The sequence below is a fragment of the Opisthocomus hoazin genome, chromosome 4 (genome assembly GCF_030867145.1).
Source record: "Opisthocomus hoazin isolate bOpiHoa1 chromosome 4, bOpiHoa1.hap1, whole genome shotgun sequence".
Taxonomy (NCBI): Eukaryota; Metazoa; Chordata; class Aves; order Opisthocomiformes; family Opisthocomidae; genus Opisthocomus; species Opisthocomus hoazin.
Window position 1 is genome coordinate 70,928,446 of NC_134417.1, and position 22,768 is coordinate 70,951,213.

At 40.5% G+C, this 22,768-nt stretch overlaps 1 protein-coding gene across 2 annotated transcripts in view; it reads right to left on the minus strand.

Annotated features, from left to right (window-relative positions):
- Positions 1-22,538, minus strand: part of ITGA8 (integrin subunit alpha 8) — a 120,151-nt gene extending 97,613 nt beyond the window's left edge. Inside the window, exons 1-9 of one of the 2 annotated variants that reach the window (XM_075419430.1) lie at positions 22,339-22,538; positions 21,870-21,994; positions 10,567-10,667; positions 7,783-7,906; positions 5,461-5,522; positions 4,404-4,449; positions 3,275-3,400; positions 2,101-2,145; positions 269-312 (exon numbers count right to left, since the gene is read on the minus strand). In XM_075419430.1, the coding sequence (XP_075275545.1) occupies positions 269-312; positions 2,101-2,145; positions 3,275-3,400; positions 4,404-4,449; positions 5,461-5,522; positions 7,783-7,906; positions 10,567-10,667; positions 21,870-21,994; positions 22,339-22,523 (858 nt within the window). In that variant the 5' untranslated portion in view covers positions 22,524-22,538. The remainder of the gene's footprint in view (positions 1-268; positions 313-2,100; positions 2,146-3,274; positions 3,401-4,403; positions 4,450-5,460; positions 5,523-7,782; positions 7,907-10,566; positions 10,668-21,869; positions 21,995-22,338) is intronic. The other variant, XM_075419429.1, reaches the window with a different exon arrangement.
- Positions 22,539-22,768: the final 230 nt, after the last annotated feature.

The following is a 22,768-nucleotide window of genomic DNA, read 5'->3' on the forward strand; positions in this document are numbered from 1 at the left end:
ATAGGAATCCTAGTCATACTCAAAGCATGCTTGTAATTGGCTATTGAAAACTGACTTCAGAAGGGGCTAAGCGCTTGATATTCAAAGCCCAAACCAGTAAGATATTTCAACGCAGCCTGGTAAGCCTGAAGGTGAAAGTCATTGGCAGTTTTCTCTGATTAGAAAGTTCAAGATCAAAGAGACAGAAAATACAATGTAGACTTTAACCTTCAAAACAGTGTAACTGCCTTCTCACTATAAAAGGGTAAAATGTGGGTCCAGTACATACATAGCCAAAGTTCTGCGCTCCCCTTGGGACTCCAGCAACCAACTCTGAAAAGACAGATGATCAACAGTGAACTGATTATGCCGAGTGGGGCATCCAACATGTATCCCACACCACTTAAGTCTTCCTATAACCTTTAGGATTTCGATTTAACTGTATTAGAAACACCTGCAAATCACTTCAAGACATTAATTCATAAGGTTTTAACATTTATTCAGTGCATCTAGTTGCATGAAATATTACATCTGAACTGCTGACTACACTCACCCAGAGATCTCTTTCTGCCTAGCATTACTTAGCATAGCACAGTATAATAAAGCTCCTGGTACAAATCAGCTTGTTACCTGACGGCTGTGGATTCATGGAACCAGAATTAGTTGTGGCATCACACACTAGAGTACAGAAGCTAAACACAACTGTCCTTACAAATACCCCTTTTCTTTCTGGCTGCACAACAGTTTGCCTCCTCTGTTATTTGGCTTGATGGCATGAAAGTGTTTGACAAGTTCTGCACAGGCTACCTAACAGCATTGTAACGAAATTTTTGTGAGTGGCATTCGGGGAATCCATTGAACAAGAACATGAAACATTGGACCTAGCTGCCTTCTAGGACGTAATTCTGCTCAATTGTGAAATCTTAAACAACTAGTGGAAAAAATGGAAAAAAAAAGAAGAGCAAAGTCACAGCCTGCAGTCTTACTGTCCAAACCTTCCCTCATTAGGATATCCACATCAGAATAGAGCAGCAGGAACTTCAGATAGCAGAGCACCATAGACATTTGCTTGTACTGACCTAGCACTCCTCTGTTCCTTTCTGGGTTTATATGGTTTTAGCCCTACGGTTGAACGTGTTTTGTCAAGGGGAGATGGAAGTTGTAAATAAGGATTGAATGGGACACAGGACAATTCCCAGGTCAGCCAACAATGCACTTCTTTGTGCCAACCATTCACGTGACTTACTGATTCAAGAACCATCAATTACAAAAATGTGAGCATGCAGTTAAAAAAAAAATGCATACAGAGAAAGGTGGCTAGGTGGCTGAAGCCTTCCATTACCAGGGACACGTCTTTTTTTCCACATTATACCATTCGGCTCAAAATTATTATTATTTTCTAAACCCATAGTGGCACAGGACAGGGAACTTACTTTATAGGGATTAAGCACCAGCAGTAGTTCTTGGGAGCCGGGTTCATTTCTACCACTGTACGATGTCTCTATTGGCTTTGTGAGACTGGACCATGGAGCTGTTCACAGGTGTTCCAGGATCTATTGTTGCTAAACCTAGCCTCTGCAGGATGGATTGCTCTGACTTTGTCCTTAGAGAACTACAGAACCATGTTACCAGAGCTGCCACCTTCCAGGGTAGTTTTCACTGGCCATGTGAAACTAATAAGTCATGTCTTGCCAGAGGGAACAACTTGAACCTCAGTGTTTGAGCTGAATTTTTAGTTATGTAATGACACTCTGCACATTTTAAAAAAACATTTATCCTGTAATTTTCGTCAAAAGTTTTTCCTCAGTGCACGTTGCTCTACTTTACCAGGTCATGCACATCGAATCCTAGAAGGTGGTGTTTTACAGATCATGAAACATTTCAGGTGAAAGTTTCACGATACCACAACAACAGATTCAGACTTCTGGGTTACTTAAATTCTGTTGCGTTATGCTATACCTTCTAAGGAAATATTTGCCTCTGAGAATATTGGGTACAGATAGCTTAATTCTCACAAGTGTTTCAAATGTATAAAAGGTATGTTCCTGCATAGAAACCCAAAATGAGGAATTTAATAGGTGCATAGCCATATGGTTTCCATTCGAGCATATAGCTTCTTACCTTGTTCAGAATCCCCAGTAAATTCCCCAGCAGCCACTGAGTATCCTGTTAAAGGTAAATTACAAGCAAAACACTTGACAAACCATTTCTTATGCAAGGACAATCAGATTTGTCTGTTCATCTGATCATCAGAATGCAAATTTTCTAACATTAGTGTACTAAAACTATGTAAAAAAAGGAAAATTGTTTATCACGTTACTAGGACTAAATTAACTATAGGTCTAAATGTATAATAAACGTATCCCTTTTCTCAAAAAATGAGCTTATAAGTCATTAATACATAATAATCTATCTGAAAAAACAGCAGGTACTATGGTCGTTCACCCTAACAGCTATTGACACAATTTAGGTCTTCATTACTGCAGCGTAATGTGTGAGTATGCTGTTTTAGCACTATATGGAAGACAGATTTCCAAAGATGCAGTGAAGTACGTGCTAGAGTTTTAGTAAACCTGTGAGATAATTGCTATTGACAGAGTAAAGACTTTTGGATTCTATCAGGAGTGTAATTTCATATCTATGGGCAGAGATGAAAGGATGCATCTTTACTTTCAAATTCCACTGCATCTTTTCTATAATTACATGAAGAAAAACCTGTCTTACATGCAGAGACATGTGAATATCATGCAAATTCTTGGAGATCAATACTAATAAAAGGTACTTTGAGTCTTTTTTCTATTTGTTACATAGTATCTTCAAACTGACTTTTGCTATTGCTTACTTCAATTGTATCTTTTAAATATCAGTGAGAATAAATTGGGTATTTGTGCAGTAATGTACAAAATACTGCAGAACCGAATTTTCTTTTATCTATTTAAAATTGAAACAGTCTTTAATTACTTTAAACTCAATCCATCACCTTGGAATGAAAAATGATATAAATGGGAAAATTTTGTATTTCTGCTTAATTATTTAAGATCAAATACTAAGAACACTAATGCATCATTCAAGATCTCAACCCTCAAACCCTGTTTCTGTACATAATTTTAAGAATGTTCATAATCCAAATCCCACCGAAGTAACTAGAAAACTACTGACCTGTTGTTGCGCTTAAGGCAAAACATGTTCAAATCCTCTCACAACTGGGACCTGAGTAATTTAGGGCTTGTTTTCACATTTCTATAAGCCACATGCTTTTAGAACGCATTGCTAACTGACATAGAGCTTAGCTTACCCATGTAATTGTCATCGTATGAGGGTGGTGCCACTCCTGTTTGCTTCTCTCGTGCCAGTTTCCTCAGAATATCCTTGAAGGAATAATTTGTGATGATATCCCCAATATTTGCAGTGATTACCTGACCTGGATTCAAACAACTTCATAAATGAATGGGACATACAGGAGAGCCAGTTTCTACACAACAGGGCTAGCAGAATGTTGGAACAGAGCTGAAGGCATAATATAGCACAGATGCGAACAGTAGACCTCTCAATCTTTCCCCATTATAACCCTGAAAGTCTCAAAAGTACACAAAACTCTATACAACAAGGCAGTAAGACTCTATCAAACCCTCACAAAAACATCTCCGGACCCATTTCAAGGTGCTGATTCAAACTTTGGTCAAGCATTTTCAGGCTCAGCTACCTTTTGATGCTGTACTGTACAAATGTAGTAGACCAATGGAAGCAATTTCTCAATGGAGAATTCAAAGCTATGAATTCCCTACCGCCATAATCAATTAGATCTTCCTCCTTTAATGGCCATGCAAAAACACACTTTAATGAGGCTGACAACAGCCAAGCTGGTAGGCAGAGTCTGGGCATCAGCTATATCATACATGTCAAAAACAGGTGAAAGCAAAAATACCCTTTCAATCCTTTACCAAAACCACTTCAGGTTTTATCTACATGAGAAACTATATCTTGCAAACTACAGTGATGCCACAAATGAACTAAAAATATATGCAGACAGCAATAAAAGGTTGTGTTCAGAAACAAACAGTGACAAAAACTTTGAAAATACTACATTTGCTGTACAAATATTAGCTATTTTTTAAATTGCACTATTTCTAGGGAAACAGTCAGTTTATTAATTAAATGACAAATGTGCTAAAATACCAACATAAAAATAGTTCTTTCTATTTGCTTCACTTCCTATACAACCTACAACCTGAATTTTTCCTGACTTATTTTTATGCTCAGTTGCTTGATAAGCAATTCTTCTGATTTACATTTGTTGAAAATAAGACCAGAGACTGGTTATCTTAAACTCAGAAAACAGTGGAAATCGAGAACAACATTTTCCACACACTTTCTGCTTCTCTGCTTCACTTCTTAGATCAAGTTAACCAGCCAGATGAACATACCTTGCCAATAAAAACTACCAGGCCCACCTACTATCAGGTCTCCATTCTACAAAAAACAGAATTGAATAAAATTACTCAAAAAAAGAACACAACAAAATTAAGCATGCATGGCAAAAACAATGTAAATGACCAAAAGAATATCAGAATTGTGATAAAGGAGAACACACCTATCCAAGGAAAGGATGCAGGTGCATGGATGTGCAGGAAAATCCACAGTTAAACAGAGTTAAGATCACCCTATGCATCTTCACTTGAATGAAATACATAATTTTTTTAGCACTAACACAGCATTTTAAAACTTGCTGATTATTTGTAACAAAACCAAATCAGCATAAAAGAGGGTCTTCAAGTTCAATGAAGCAAGAGTAATGCTTTATAGAGAAATATATATTTGTCTACCCTACAAGGAGGTCTTTAGTTCTTGACTGTTAATAATGCGAATAACAATGTAGCTGCAGAACACTGAAACCAATGGCAATGCTCAAAGTTACGTGAGGTCCTGGTGCTCTGATAACGGCGCAGATAGTAAGAATAGTTGCAAAGTTTTATTTTGTCTCACAATATTCTTTCTGGAGCCTCTTGGCATAACTGACCAACTAGCTATTTCCCTTAAGCACTTTCATCTCCACAAGAGAATGGACTTACTCAATGATTAGTCTGCCTCCAAATACATCCTTACACAACCTATTTTAACTTTTAAAAACTAGCTGGCACCTGCCCATTATTTTCTGAAAGTTGGGTCTCTGGAAAGCATCGTAAGTGTGACACACTGAGATAAAAGCACATACAATTTTTCTCCTAATTTTCTATTAAGATAGACTGAGCAGAGTCAGACAGGAGTTCTGCAAAGAGATAAACAGGTGCTGATTGCAGTATTCCTTTTATTAATGAAACTAGAAAGTCTGATCCTGTAAAGGAGGAAAAAGCTTGCAACAACTTCATGAAACTTTTCATGTGCAACATCATGGGGATAAACTTGATCACCGAGGCAGTGCTTGAACACTGGGGATATATCAGAATTACATTTGGTCACAGTATTTCAGAAGCAGGATCTCACCTTGTAAAAGTCTAAGCTGAAACCTGCCTGACAAAAGCCTTGTCCTTCAGGATCTGCATTGCCTGCAATTATGAAGGTAGAAGCATTTTATTGATTTCATAGTGCATGGGGGAGACAGCTTAAATATCCCTGGAGCTGTAAGGTTGTAAATGCAAAAATACCAAAACACATGAAAAGACACGTATTCTTTTTTAGAAGAGGAAGAGTGAATCAAGACCTTTTATAGGACCCTGAACATGCAATCCCCAGGTGAAGATTTTCAGAAATAGGACCACTTACTTGGGACCTTCTCCTCTCACCGCCAAGGAAGGACCCTTGCAACCAGCTACCAGGGATTCTGTTTGAATTTGGCCGGAGATACAAAAGCAAACAACAAGAAATCCTAGGATGGTCACCACAGTCTACTTTGCCATTACACAAAAAAAAGTGTTTACTAACAAAGTGTCCATGCTCAGACAACATCCCATCATCTGTACTATGCCAAGGGAAAGGGGCATATGTCCTTTAAAAGGGCCAGCCCTTTAACTGATATGCATTTGCTCAATGAGGACTGAAGTGTAATATAACTTTGGGTGCACATTTGTATGTGCAAAAACATCCTTTCTGCTTCTGTCCTTTTTTATTTCTAGTCTCCAAAGCCTTATATAATTGTACCAAGTGTGTTGGCATGCATTTTAGGGCTTTTCTAAGACTGCTGGAGTGTTGGAAGTCTGCAGGATTGGAAACTGAGAGCAAGACTGGCCACTTGAACTCTCTCTTCAAACGGCATAAGCCTTTGGCAAAGCCCCAGTGAGACATCAGAAGTACAGGAAGCAGATCTTCTGGTCACCATTTCTTACGGATTCACCTTCTTTCTGCACCTATCCATCCAGGGACAAGGATTACACTTTAAAGAAAGACGTAGTACAACTCATTCTAGGACTATACCACAATGTGAGAAAAGGAAAGCCACAGAGTGACACGGAATGTACACGCAAAAATCTCACGTTGCTATAGGTGTGCAGATTTTCTGGTTGACCATGGAAAGCATTATTGGGCTACATTATCACATGTTTGTCAGATGTCAGGAAAATCCAGCTATGTGATGTGATGCGGTCACTAGATCTTCACAGGAATGATACCTTTTAATCGTGTGAAGTAAGTGTCTACTTTTTCTGTAAAACGCCTGTTACTTTCTTGGCAGAATAATCCATGAGAAACTCGAAGGTAGGAGCACAGTTTGCAGTAGAGGAACAGTTAAAAGGTGTGTTTTGAAATTAGCCCATGTGCACATGGCAAGAATGCTAGCTGCAACAGCAAGGTCTCTGTACAAGGGGTATTGGGACAAGGAACTACATTCAGACTTTTCGTGTTATTGGCTAGCACGCGCAACTTGCAACAGCTACCCATCTCCGCTGAACTGAACATCACAGCTTTGTTGGGAGGGTTTCCCCTGGAAGGGATAGGTAAGCCCATCATACTTTCCATCTTATAAACATTATCTTTAGAGAAGTAACTGAAACAACAATTCTCTGATCTGTGAATGCAGAAACTGCCATACACCTAGCTCAGTCTAAAGCTCAGTAAAGTCACTGGATACTTCATATTGACTTTAACAATTTGGAGTGCTGAGGTAAAGAGGGTATTGATAACCATCATAAACACTTAGACATAGGATGCTGAACAGGATGAACGAGTGATATAATCTAATGTGTGGCGTTTTCTGAAGACTTCTAGGTAACTGATCTAGATTCTAAATACACATGCACTTTTTCCCCTATTCCCCAAGAAGCAAGGCCCAGAGATGGCTACCACATCCTCAGCACAGCACAGAGAACAGTGTGGAACAGCAGTGCTAATGTGCACGGCTTTCCTTCATGCTGGAAGTCCTTCATAAATGAGCTATTGTGAATGATATTGGCATGAATGGTGATGCAGGCTTGTATTTTTCTGTGCAAGATCTGGTCTTCAGATGGTGATCCTGTGATGAGAGATTTATACTCAGCATCAGCATGAATAATTGGTTTAAAATGCTGTCTGGTTCTTATCTAGATCTATTTGCTACATTTTAAAGCCATTTAAATTGAACCAATTATATCTCATCACTATAACTGCATAAGCTTAATTTACTTAATTTCTTGTCTTTCAGTTATACAATAAAGCACCCAATTGCAGGCATATAATTTAATGTTATTTTTTCTTTAAACCCTCATCGAATGCAATAATGTCATATAGTAATCTTCATTCAGCCCAGACTGTGTGAATACTGAAAAGCTGAAAACAGTGAGTGCAATATCAATTCCTCCAACACAGTAACATATCAAAGTTCCTAGTAATACTTACTGTTGCGACAAGGAGAATATTCAGCATAGGCACTGAAGTTCTGAACTGCTACATAGCAGGTACCAACAGGGTCCTTCTCAGGGCTATCTTTAAGGGTTCTCCAGTGATATAAAGGAGCACAAGCCTGTCAAAACAGAAACAATGCCACACGCACCTTTCACACACTCAAGCATCTGGCAAATGTAGTATTTTAACAGTGTACAAGGATTCTCTCTAGTATTGTATCATTAATACAGCAATGATCATAATGTATTGACAGAAGAAAATCCAGGACCACTGCTTGGCATAATTTTATTATAACCTGAAAAGCATAGTCTGATACTTCAATTATAGCCCCTAGCAGGTGAAATCTGTCAGGGACTACATCTCACATTTAAGCATATGTTACAAACACCCTCTAAGCCTGCTTCACAAGTAATATGTTTGCTTTATTGCTGCTCGTTACACAGGACTTGATCCCATAGTTTAAGATGTAGATCACATACATGTGGCTGAAGACATTCCTACTTCTGTTCAGACATGTCTTAAGATCATGGTTGTTGCAGCAGAACTGGAATGGTACCACTCTACTTAGCAGAAGATTTGTCATGGTATTGTTGTCTATCACAATCATCAGATTGTCTGCCTTCTTATAAACCCCTGTTCAAATCTTTGGAGAGATGATACAGCTATAATGCATTTAACAGTCTCTGAGTGAATGGATTTTTGCTAAGTAAGTTTTGGCTAATGAACTAATTTTTAACCTTCTCTGTTATGGTAGTGGTGTTACAAACATGACAGTGTAAGGATAAAGGATACACAAGTTGTGTAGAGAGAGACATTATCATTTTTGAAATTCAGATAATTGGAAAAATAAAAAAGATACGCTGTTAGGTATGCAATTCATTCTTTAGGGATTCCTGTGCCCTACAATGTTTCAATTGGCTGGGGGGGTGGGTAAGCAGAGGAAGACACTGCCTCTCCCTACAACTTTGCCTCTAAGATACAAACAAATCCTCCATTCATATCCTACTCTGTCTTACTTTTCCCATCAGAAACCTGTCTACCTCTGGCAAGGCATTGTTATTATTCACCTTACTGTGTAAGCCTTCTTTCTGCAATCCATTCCAGCTAGATGAACCACTGTGCTACTCAGAGCTTACCAGAAAAGTCAGAGCTCCTGGAACACTGGTTTAAGAACAGGGACTCTTACCATGCCCCTGCCTAGAAGACCTTACAGATTAAAACAGAGAGCAAAACCAGAGTGCAGCAAAGAGGAATACATGTCCTGTGAGGGTGATTTTAGGTGCATTTGACATTGAGCAAAGTGGATTGAAACAAGAATAATCATAAACATCGACCTAATGCAGTTGACTATCACATATGTAGTTTAAAAAAAAATGTTTCTGATAGCTTGATGACATTTTCTTTTTCTCTCCTTCCAGTCTACAAAGCTTAACAGACAAAGATTTTTAGCTTCACTGTTCAAATTTTCGCCTGAAAGTGTTGACTATATCTCTGCCTCAGAAAGCCTGAGAAGAATTATCAGAAGCAAAACAGTTTAGTCAGTACAGACACAGCACATCAGTCGGTGATAAGGTTTTCTGCTTACTTGATTAAGATACAGAAAATTATGGTAAAGAATTATTTTATTTCAGTTTGTGAACTGTTGCTTAGTAGAGTACACAAACTGAAAAATCTTCAGTTATTTTTAGATTTTTTTAGACTTTTTTCATTTACTTCACTCTGTAACAGAATAGGGTGATGTTTTATTCATTACCTCTTTCATGTCAAAATCCTTCCCTAGGTTAAGCACTAGGCATATTATTTAAATGAAAGCATTTCCTTTAGATACTTTTTCCCTTATGACTACTTCTTAAGTAATAATTGGAAGTTTTAAGCAAATCCCAAGATACAAATTATCGCTTTGCAATTGTAAAAGCTAATAAAACTAATGACTAAACTACTTATTTTTATTACAATTATTTCGGTTATATTTTCAATGCAAATCTTAGTGCATAAATTGTAAGTATAAAATGTCTGTGTATAACCAGCATCACCACTACTTTACTAAGCAGTAAAAGTATTTGCCCCACGCTGGAGTCCTCTATCAATACAGGTAAAATGTTCAGTGAAACTGGACAATAGACATTGCAGTTTGACAGCAATCTTGATTTGGAGCTTTTTTATCATTACCTGTTTTAAAAAAAATCATAGAATCATAGACTCATTAAGGTTCAAAAAGGCCTCTAAGATCATCAAGTCCAACCATCATCCCATCACCACCATGCCTGCTAAACCATGTCCTGAAGCGCTGTATCTATACGTTTTTTGAACACCTCCGGGGATGGGGACTCCACCACTTCCCCAGGGCAGTCTGTTAATGTGACAAGAAAGGTCAGTGCTTTCTCTTACTAACTGATCTTCACCACAGGGTCATGGCTGCCATTACACTCCGTGTTTAGCATTCCAAATCAAGCTTCATAATGCAAAACATTTTATAGCATATAGCTATAAGTTACTGTGTATCTCTAAAATATGTCCATTATCTGTTTAAAAAAACCACCATTCCATTTCATAACAATACGGCACTCTGCTATTTTCACAAGGCAGTGGGATCACCTTCACTTGATTAGTTCAACCTGATTTTACAGACTTTCATTTTCAGTTACATACTTTACCTGTTTTATAATTCATGCATAATCATAGACTTGTTTCCAAAATTTACACAGAGAGATATTAAAGATATACATTTGAGAAGAATAAACATTATGTCCAAATGAATACCAAATGTATAAGACTTACCACAACTTTTTCTTTATGAGCTTTGACTGTTGCCCCAAACCACTGATTCGTCTTAAACTCAACAGGTTCCCTGGTGCCATTGACTTTAATTTTCCTGTTGTCTGATACAGAAAGAAGCAGTATGTTGACAGTTTATTTTAAAAAGAATTACCCTGTGAATTACAGATACAAGTGAACTGACTAATCGATATATTACACTGCATCCACTGTCATTGTCCTACCAGCTTAATAGCAAATGGACATTCTAGTATCGCTTAAACTTTTGACTGGTCAGTGGAAATCAGCTTAAAATTCATCTGTGAAAAATCAAAATAAATACACTTAAACTCCAGACAAAAATACAAAGGACTGGCAGAAGAAACCCTGTGCTTCCCCCTGCAAAAGAAAAAAAATTTACCTGGAATTTATGATGAAGAATGAACAAAAATCTACAAAAATAAGTGAAAAGCCTTAAAAAGTTTTCTCATACGTGGTAGAAAGTTTCCACGTAAAAAGCATGTTCCATAACTAGTTTTTGTCGTACAAATGACATTTCTCAGCATGCATATTCAAAGACCAGCACCAGAGTAAGCAAATGACTTAGTTTTTAACAGAATTACATGTGTACACACTGTCACAAGAGACAGCTTCTTAATGGTGCTTTATATACACTCTTGCAGATGTCAGCATAAGGGAAGCCATCTGGGCAAAGACTCAGGCCAATTATAATGCATTTTAGGTTTTAATAAAAAGCAGACATCCCTTCCTTTCACCGTGAGTTCTCTGAAGTAAACTGATTTCCCATATGTTCATGAGCTATGCTCTTCCCTTACCAGTCATTCCTAATGAACTTCTCAATTTATACATAAGCAGGGCATTACTCCTTCCCCCTTGTATCTGCATTCCCGTATGTTTATTTCTGGTTCCTATCAGGAGGGATTTCACAAGAATCAACCCTTTTTATTCACTCTAAGTGAAAATAAAACAATATATGGTTTACTTTGGAATGTAGGAAAAAAGTACTGTCAGATTATATTGTATGGATTTACATACATTTTTTAAAACACTGAAGAAAAATGCAGCTGGTATAATTGTCACCTTTAAAAGGCCAACACTTCCTAGGATTTGCCTGACAGGAATAAAGGAGTAATCTGAATGCTTTTCCTGGATGTTGGATCACCAGTTACCCCAGCTTGTGGTAACTTCATAAATGTTACGGATATAAACTGAATTAGAAAGAAAAATGTGTTGTATTGGGAGACCAAGGGTACTCTATCTCTGTATTTTTCTAATAAACATGAAGGCAAGTTGAATGAGAATGAATCTGTGAAAGTTTGAAAGTCTCAGAAAACGTCTTCCTTCATTTAAATACTTGTCTCTGTGCCGCGCTGATTACAGGAGCTAGTACGGAAATCCATGCTTAGAGAGATAAGAGAGATAAATTTCAGGAATATTTAGATCTTTAAAATTCAGGAAGAATAATTTAAAACACTCTAAAAATATTAATTTTAAACATACATTTTATTTAAGTTAGGCCTAAACTTCAAGAGTGTGGGAGACAGCGACTTTGGCACACTGCATTGTAGGAGCTGCCAGCTTCTACCTAGTTGTTGGCAACACCACTTTTGATTATTTTTTCCAGTGAAGTCAGACCCTTTAAAATTTTAAATGTTTTTTTTAATTTTTTTAATGCTGCAGCAGATCTGAGCATGATCAATGTCCACAGATGAGGTCTTGATAGAAACTAAGCTTTTGAAGCTCGACAGTCAGCCATGGTCATCTTACAGCAGCCAATGCTAGCCTGGCTCTGAGGATACTCACGACCAGTATTCTACCTTAAAAAGAGCTTACGTTTTCAATAAAACAGGCATACTTGTCTAATGGCAAAGTATACTAAAATTTGAAACTAAATTAGATTTTAAAACTAGGGCAACCGTTTGCAGGATTTATAAAAACTATAGCTGAATTTACCAGTAAATCTACAAGAACTGTACACACACACACCCCTCCCCTGCTCAGTGGCATATAATGTAGTATGAATCCTTCATCATGTGTTGCATTTTCATTATAAAATGATCAGTAAAATATCAGAGACACACAAAATAATAAACAGCTTTTTATCCCTAGATAAATCTCTTTTGACAGAAATTCTCTAATCACCTTTGTTCAGGATACTTGTTGGAGCTGTGGAGTCATATCCCCAGTTTCTGAGGTTGTGCCTTAAAATACTTCAGTCTTCTGTATATAACAACCAATCAGAATTTCAGATTGCTGTGAACCAGATACTGCTTCGCCTATAACATTATCACAATGAAGCTATATACACAGCTAACCTGTCTGAATACATGTGGACTTTCACTACTGTGCCCTGACTGTATTCAGCTAGGCAACAAGGCTCGGAACGAAGCCACTGTAAATGTCCAGTTCTGAGCTAGTCATCCACTTACAGCTGAGGACATGGTCTAGGGCACAGTTCTTCTCCTCCTAAAGCAAACATCTGAGCAGGTCAGAAAAGCCATGGCCTAAAAGTACTTAATTTATTTTTTTACCAACTGTAGATAACCATGGATGACCAGCTTAGACTAGAGTCAGAAGAAAAGTATTCATTTACTCAGATAAATTCCAATCCAGTTGAAAAAAAAAAAAAAAGTTGTTATTTCTGTCTTTAGTACATCCCTCAAAACTGTGTTATCTAAGAGTTTCAATAAATTCACTTGTCTACAACACCCTTATATGACAGGGAAATATCTCTCCTTGTGTTATTTACGGGGATCTGAGGCCCAGGCTATGTCTATACGGTACCTATACTGTACCCATAAGCTAAGCTGTATTTCTGTGAGCAGCAAAAACTTGGCTTGAATTCAGGTTGCATTCAAACGTCATCTTCTCTTCTGCAGGAGAATGTCTGGCCCCTTTTGGGAAGTAGTCCAGTCTATCTTGTATCATGATACACGATGCTTGTGCAAGGATAGCTAGAATATAAGGCAGCAGCTGGGCTGGGCACACAACGCCTGAGCCTGTCCGCGGAGCAGTCCAGGCAGTGCCTGAGTACCAGCTGGATTGCTTCAGAGCCAGCCCAGAAGCTGTTCCAGATGGTCAGCAGTCTGGATGACTCCCAAATTTGTCTTGAAACTCAGCCCTGCAGTCACTCTTCGTTGTACTGCCTAAGACTGCCTTGCAGGCTAAGGCCTGGACAACCAGGAGTATGCAAAGAGCAGAGAGATGTATACGCATAAATTTCTGTGTCAGGACATCCTTAAACTGCATTTCTGCAACCCAAAAGCATCTCATATTCTACTGCAGGAGCCAAGACTCCTATATACTGATACTGTCCCACAGCCCATCTTCAGCAGCAGCTCTGGGGATGGTGAAACATGATTTTCAAAGTCAGTGTTTCTTTACCCAGTTTTTTAGACTTGAGGTACCTAGGGGATGCCAAAGGGAAAAAGGCCCCTTAAATTGCCAAAGCTGTAGCTGGACAAGCAGAAAAATCTGAATGCTGATAGTAAAATGCAAACCTATGTAGGAACAACAGTGCAGAGATTCATTTTTAGGAATTAAAAACTGAGCTTGGAGCAAGTGCTAATGCAAATCCATCATTTGCACACATTAGACTAAATTTGGTACTTTGTATGAGAATTGGTCTCCTCTCAGTCACTGAGTCAGCACATTATAAACTGTTTAACAGGCATGAGTTAAACATTACTCTTACAAATGTTTCTTTGTTGTAGTAATCAAGATCTGCATAAGAAACATGCATTTACAAACACTGGTAGTGGTTCATGGTGGTTCATTCAGCTCTTGAAAACTGCAGGTAAAAAATGCAGCCTCTGTTATAATATTCAAATGAACAAGAGCAAATAAAAATATTTTAATCAAAGTTAACATAGGAAAACAATGTTTCTAATCAAAGCAACAAATCCAGCTATGTAATAAACCTGCAACTCTTTCAAAAGTTCTCACCCTTCAGGAACTTGGAAAAGTATTCTCTTTACTTGCTCCGTGTGTGTTTGCCTGTGTGTACTGGATAAACACAGATGGCCATTAACCAGGCATCTGCAGCAGGCTCAGTTACGCTCTGCCCTCTAATCGGTACCTACTCAGACTACATCCAGGATGGTAAATCCCTTTCAAACACCTGTTTTGATATATGTGTGTGTGTGTATCTATGCACATCCATATGTATAAAACATAGAGACTATAAAATGCAATATATATATATTTATACGTAATTATATATATGCAGAGCAGAGGTGAATAGTCACCTCAACCTATCCGTATTTATGTAAAATCAGAATACAAACGTATAGAAAAAACAAACATTTATATTTATATAAATATATATATAGGTCAAGGAAAGTGACTATCCCCTTCACATGGGGACAATACCTGGAATGTTATGTACAGTTTTGAGACACCAGTACAAGACTTGCAGGTGTTTGGCCCGAAGAAAAGAAAGCAAAGGAGGATCTATTTGCACTTCATCCAGTGTTCAATGGGTCGAGAGAAGAGAGTGCCAAACTCCCATTTGAGGCACACAGCAAAAGGAAAACAGGCAAAAGACACAAGTCACAGCAAGGGAATTTCTGATTAGATATAAAGAAAATATTCTTCATGGTGAGGGTGATTAAGCACTGGAACAGATTCCCCAGAGAGGCTGTGGCATCCCCATCCTTGGGTAGTTTCAGAACTTCACTACACAAGGCTCTGAGCAACCTAATTTAACTTTGAAATCAGCCCTGCTGCATCATTAGGGTCTTGCCTTACAGGAGGGAAGAGAGAGAGAAGGGTTCATACTGGCATACACAGTCCCGTGTTCCAGAAGCAAGGGAAGACAGGGGATCTTGTCAACCCTATTACCATGGCAGAGCGGTATTTTTTTGGTATCACTACCATAAAAGATTCTGATCATACCACCCACTACTAAGCAAAGGTAAGTCAGTAACATTCACAGGGTCATTGATTTTAGACCATCAACAGAGAGACAGAATAGAAGTGCAAAGCTAAAGACTATGATCTAGGAAACTAAACCAAGCAATTGCCTTCAACATTAATGCTGGTGAAAAAAAGGGCTCCACAGAGTTTAGAGACAGTAAGGACATGCAAAACCCTTGCATGACAAGAAGAGTTGCTTCTATTTTTAGATTTATCAGATGCTGCAAACATATATTTAATTTCTGGGTTTTATCGTGCCTTAGATGCTGTTCATATGAGTTATTTTAATTTAATAGATCGTATCTAGAGAGCTTTATTTGGAATTTCACTCCATGAATCAAGAAAAAAAAAGAATCATCAAGCGCAATAGGAATGTTTCCCGAAGTGCAATCTGATCAAAACCAAATTAAGACCTCAGGGCTTGAACTAACATAGCTAAGGGTATTTTTTCCCTTTAGATAAGGCTGTGACTTATAAAAGAAGTCCATGAGGGTCTATTATAAATCAGAATGCTACAAGTGAACCGTGAGGTTCTAGATAAGGTCTTACTGGCACAGTGGACTGAAATGTGTCAACGTTTCAAAGTACAACAAAGTTCTCCCTCAGAACTTTCTCTTGAGATGCAAATTCTGTTTTATAACAGGATTCTAAGTTTTCCCTAGAATCTTACCATCTCTACAGCTAATGATTTTTTCATGTAACTAAACCTCTCGAGTCCCACAGTACATCCTTTCCTTATGCAATACCAGGGTTCTGTTACAATCAGCTCAACTGCTGGCCAGATTAGCTCATGTTTTTTATCAACGGCACACTTGGCTGGAACAGATCTACATCCCCCTCCCCTGTTCCTCTTCAGAGGCTGTTCAGGTTTTCTCCAGCTAGTTTAGAAAAAATATAACCTATTTTACAAAAATTGGTGAAGTTCAACGATAGCAAGGACAACACTCCAGTGAGTTCTGGAAACTTAGGGAAAGTGGTATCTGAAATTCTGCCTTTCGGAGCTAATTTAAAACATAAGAACGTGTTGCAGTCTGTGAAGTATTACAATTAAAATGACCATTATAAGGAGTTTCTGAAATATGAACTGTTAGCTTTTTACCAGATTTCAAATACAATAGTGCACTTCAGGGGGCATTTAAGTTTGCTTCTGGCTGCAAGATGCTTTGAGCAGTTCAGAAGTTCCCCAGTTAATCAAGCAGGGAGAAAGTTTTCTTCATATTGCTCTCCTGCTACCTCTCCTGGCAGCTGAATGGAAGAGCACTCAGCTTAAACACAAGGATTTAGTAATTCTACCTCAATGCTAAAGCAGAAATAGTCATTGTAACCCTAATTTCATAATGGAGAAACTGAAAAGGGAAGTTAGCTTTGTGTAGGTAAGAGAGGAAAGACAGATCACAGCTCTGTAATACAATGCCAACACTTGTTCCCTTGTCCTCTCACTGAGTTTCAAAGAGTATCACAGCCTTACGCTGAAATGCAACAAGACAGCTTTCCGGAGCAGGGAAAAAAGGGAGAAGAGTCTCTGCCCTTCAGCCCATATCTCCTGGAGTAAGGGGATACTAAAAGCCCTTTCATTCTACTTTATCTCAGTTCCTTGCTGCCATGGAGCAGGCTAAAGCACCAGGTGTGCTCTCAGGGGCAGTGCTTTCAGCTTCTCCCCAGAGCCTTGGCTCCAGTGCCTAGATTTAGGGAGCTTTAAAGAACTGAAAACACGGGACTGCAGAGTCAGTGCTGTATCAACAGCAGGAAACATGGAGAGTTCCTGCTAAAGCCCCTGCTTGGCTGGAGGCCATATCCCTGGCCAACCCATATGGGAATGTCCGGTTACGTGACTTGCGTATGGATGGGTCAGCCCAAATCCTACAGCATGTCAACATTTCATCCCCCTTCCCTCCTCTGCCCCTCTGTCCCTTGTCAGGAACAATCTATTTTATCAATAGGATTAATTACTGATGTCGGTTTGCAAGTAAATCACCTTGTTGGAAATCTCTGAATTAGCTACCCTGAAGAACAGAGGTAGATGGCCTGAGGGATTAGTGACAATCTGGGAGAACTGCCTGTAGAACCACTTCAGTGAGGTGGTTCCTTTAGGAATGGGCCACGGATACTCGTGCACCCCTTCTAACTCTAACTAACTCTAACTCTAACTCTAACTCTAACTCTAACTCTAACTCTAACTCTAACTCTAACTCTAACTAACTCTAACTATGCCATCTTCTCAGAAGAGTGTTTTAGCCCCCACACATTTCCACACTAACACAAGTTACGCAGCTGCTGACAGCACTCAGACCAGCTTGAGCATCCTAACATACGCACAGTGCCACTGCGATGATTTCAGGAGTAGTCTTGGTTTTGAGTATCAGTGCTAATAGTAAGGAACCCAGTCTGTGTTTGACAGCTAGAACCTGGCACTCGGAAGTAATGACACATTTTTAAAGGTGTTTGCGTATCTTTCACTGGGAACTGAGTCAATACTGAGTGCTCCTGTTGGGTATACGTTAGTAACCAATGCAATGTCTACTCCCTTATGTGATCTTAGTTTCTGAGAAAAAAGGAGCAATAGAGCTTCACAAACCATAAGGACGTGTCTTTTGCTGTTTAAAGCTTGTGTGAGACAAAGAATAGAGCTTAGTCCTGAGTGACACAGCCTGTGTAGTGATCAGGAGTTGACTCTGGGTGCAACACTTGCAGTATCAGATCTCTGATCCACTGCGGAATATTGCAGTTGCCTTACACCAGTGTCAGGATGTCAAGTTCAGTTAGGCTTAGCTTTTGTATTCTCCCTTCAGGACTCTATGGCATGTAGGATATAGAACAGTTTTCTTTGAATGAAAAAATTTAGTTATTTCAAAAATAGATATTATTCACAGAGAAAAACAAAACTCTTCAACAAAACAGCCCTCTACAGGACCAAAGACCACCCTATCTCAGTGCTTACCTTCATAATATTAACTTAAGTAAGCCTAAGTTTTCCCCTAAGGCATCTACCACTCACTTGGTTCCCTCAAATCACTTCCTGGACAAGTGCCCCCTCAATCTAAGGCAACATATACTCTACAAACTCAACACATTCTTCTTTTGCTCCTTCGCTTCCCTGACTCATGAGCATGTTCTTGTTCATCATAGCCTCTTAACAAGCCTTAAATGCTTTTGGGGACGGATTCTGTTCCTTTTTAGTTTGCTATACTTTACAGCCCCATAATAAGGTATATCTGTCCATCCATTCATTCAGTAAACATCTCATTATCTGTAAAATACAGGATAACTATAAATTAGTACAAAGCAACTCCACACCTGTAACACCATGATATTCGAAAATGTCCAGAATCTTTACTGAAGCCATCACAGAATACTAGTCAACATGCTCACTGTTTTCATTTAGTAGGACCAAGATATTAATAGTGTTAAAACAAATAACTTCAAAGCATTTGCAAATGAAGGAACCCTTCTTGAAATGAGGTCTACTGTTCTTGCAGAAACAGTGAAATAATCTGTACAGTTACACATGAGTCTTACCAATCAGGTACCACTTACACACTTATTTGTGGCAGTAACAGTCCACATAACATCCAAGTGAACTGTATGTTCCCTCCTCAATGGCAAAACACAACTTGCACTGAATGCAATGTACCTGAGCTGCATTTGTGTACCCAGCCCTCAGAAATGGAAGACATGAGCCTTCATGCTCAGAAGTAATTTGAGCCAGTGGTTTTCAACCACTTGGATTTGCCGATCTCTTGAATTTTTATGTTATAGTGGAAATTTTGCAGTTTCTGTTACCTGCAGCAATTTCATGTATCTAACTTGGGATATTGTATATGCGAATCTGCTTTTTTTTACAAATTCTTTAGAATTTACAAATCCTCCACTGCTTGAACTCTTATGGCTGAAAAATACTGATTTAGTAAATGCTTTACCTATTTGTTGGGTCACATTGCCTTTTAAGTATCACATTATATTCTCCCCTTCTTTCTAGTTCCACTCATTTTCTACCACTGATCTTAATTAAAAATGCTTCCAATTATTCAGCAGTTTTGTTTCTTTAATTGTGCATAGTTAATCTAACTGAAAAGGCTGATATTATTTGGTTAGAGTCAAGAAACAAGTACTTTAAAAAGGAAGATTTGTATAAAAAGGCATCAAAATGAAAATTTTCAGCTCTGAAGCAGCCTCTGTAGTTTTTCTTTTCTGTTTTAGAAAATATTCCCAAATCTTTCCAAGACTTCTCAAAATCTCCTATGAGGCATGAAGTATTAATCTTTAAAATCAAAGCTGCTAGAGATTAATTTCTAGTCTTCTAACAATTACTGCGTGTTTTTGTTTTGGGAGAAAGGATAATCTCGTGGTTAAGGAACAGAAGGAAGAAAAAAAAATCCCGAGCGGGTTACCAGTATCATCACAAACTTCCTGTATGATCTTTGACAACCCAGACTGACTTTTTTCTGTTGATCAGAATAAATATAAGAATGGGAATATAAATATAAAATGGGAATAGTAGCATTTCTGAGTGATGTTGTAGGGAGAAGGCATGGTTAGTACAAGATGCCTGTACAAGAAAGATCCATAAACTGAAAATACCCCTCATATTTCGTAAGGACTATCGAAGTCCTACCAAGCATACAACAGCCAAAGGCTTCAAAAGGAACTGTGTGTAACAGACTATTTTAAACAGTATCATCTAGGATAGAGCTCATGTGGACTGCCCTGTTTGGGGTAATAGTGGAAAAGATGGAAAACTCGCTCCTGTGAGTCGCCTGTTTTGGAGAGAAAAAACTGACACAAAATATACATCCATACTTCAGCAAAAAGAGTCATCTGAGAGGTACCGGAGATAGCCTTTATGTTGCTGTCAATGAAGAATTGGTACAAGCTATGCAAACCTTCCCGGGGTCCCTGTGTATGAGGGCAGCTGGCCGTTGCTGAATTGTGGGGAATGACACCTTTACGGCCTGTGGTACCGGAATTAGACAGCTAATGACAACATTGCTAAACCTGCCTATACTGCAGTCCCTCCTCCAAGTACACTGCATTTGTATCTACACAATGGGCTCTCTCTGGCTTAACTTCAACCATCTACAGGTCAGGCATCCATCCAGAGGACAGAAACAACCGTCTCAGGTAGACTGAATGACCCATGCTTTGGAGATTCCAAGCTGAATAGTTGTGTGATGCAGTCCAAAGCCTTGTTGACAATACTTACTCATCAGCCTGTGTTTTGTGCCTTTATTTGAAACATTGTACCTGCGAAAGGACACCTCTGCCAAGAGCATGCAGTTGTCCTGAGTCTCTTTAGTCAGCTTTATTGCATGCATACTGTCTACGTCTGTACACTCACAGTTACATATAACCATACGCTGTAGGTAGCATCACATGCCCAAGTAGCCACATACACATAAAGGAGCTATCTCTTACTCTGTTTTGAAGAATGCCCAGGATGATGGGAGAGTCATCCTGAGCAGAGTTCCTAGACACTAACACAGTAATAGGATGTGTAGGTGGCTGGAGTTGGAAGAGGTAAAGAACTGCACTGCTTGCTTGCTACATTTAAGTAAGCTCTTCTAATTTAATTTGTGCTCTCAGAAAAAAAAACCTGAATTGCATTGTGTTTGGATTTAAATAAACCACAAGTGTTAAGATTAAATATAACCTAAAGAATCATAGCTTTTGCTTAATGATTAAACCATCAAAGTGTGCCTAAATAAAGGAATCAGTTTTAAAGTCTCTGCAAACACTAGGTTTAAATTATTTTCAAGACCTATAAAGAGACAACAGAAAACATAAACAGCCTGAATTGTTTAAAACGTGTGTTCCCTCTAATTAAATAAGAAACATCTGTCTAGGGATTTTGGAAGTGGATATAATCTATCTGCATTGTGCCTAAATCAGTTTGTATCTAGCTTTCAAAACTCTGAAATGAAATTATTGCTTCTGAAAAGAATTAAGTAAGCACGCCACACGAGGTACTTCACCCATCTGAACAGACGAAAAACCCCTTGCTGAAAATAACAGCAAAGACTAGCAATCCCGTGGTTTCCAGGATTCAAGAGAAGTGTGCGAGACATGGGTTTGGGGGTTTTGCCTTCTGACCACTCAAAAAAAAAAAGGCATTTTCAAAATAAGGAACCACAAACACCTTTCATTAAAGCGTCAAGATGAACTACGCGCAGACCCTGGAGGTCATCCTCCCGTTGTTTCTCTGGGGACCGTTAAACCCTGCTCTGCAGGCGCACACGCAGACAGACCCCCAGGAGCGCGATTTCTCCGGCGAACTGCGGGTACCCAGGGCCCAGCGCCACAACCAGAGCGAGGGCGGAAGAAGCAGCCTGTGCCGCAGGGGGCCGCGGGCGCAGCAGGGCAACCCGCGCGGCGCGGCGCAGCGCTCCACTCACTGGTGTTGTCGAAGGGGATCTGCCGGCACCGGGCGGAGGGCCAGCCGCAGGAGTACACCGCTCCTCCTTCCACTATGTCTGGCTGCGTGGTGTTGGCTTTGGGAGCTCCCACCAGGACACCGACCCTGCGACACACACGGCGGGGGGTCACCGCGCCCATCGGGACCGGCGGGCGGCGGCCCCGGGCACGGCGGGCCGGGGGCTGTCACCCCGGCGGGCGGCCCGAGGGCGGCGGGCGGGCGGCCGCCGTGTGCCCACCGCCTGCCCGCCTGCCTGCCTTCCCTCCCCACCGCCTGCCCGCCCGCCTGCCTTCCCTCCCCACCGCCTCCCCCGAGCCCGTCGGCGCCCCGCAGCCCCGGCCAGGCAGGAGGTGCGGCCCGGCGGCGCTCGCTCGGGCAGAGCCCGGACCCCGCCGCCGCCCGGCGCTGAGGGGAGCGGCTCGCGCAGCCCGCCCGGCGGCGGCACTCACGTGCTGGGGTCGGGGACGTAGAAGTCCACCGAGTATCCGAAGTAGCTGCCCGGGGGCCCGCTGTACACCGTCAGCTTCTCCTCGTCCAGGTTGAAGGCCACCAGTGCCGGCGCCCAGAGCAGCGCTGGCAGGAGGAGCAGCGGACACGGCCGCTGCCGGCGGCGCCCGCGGCTGAGGCGCGGCATCCTCGCCCCCTCCGCGGCCGGCTCCCGCTGGCAGAGCGGCGCGGCGCGGAGCGCAGCAGCTCGGCGGCCGTGAGGTGCCGGGGCGGTGCGGCTGCCGCCGAGCGCTAGCGGCGGGGCGGGGGGCCGGCGGCGGAGGCTCGGCCCCGCTCACCCCGCCGCCGCCGCGGCGCGAGCCGCGCTCGGGTGCCCCCTGGCGGCCCGCGCCCGGCGCCCGCGGCAGCCGCGCGCGGCTCGCTGAGGGAGAA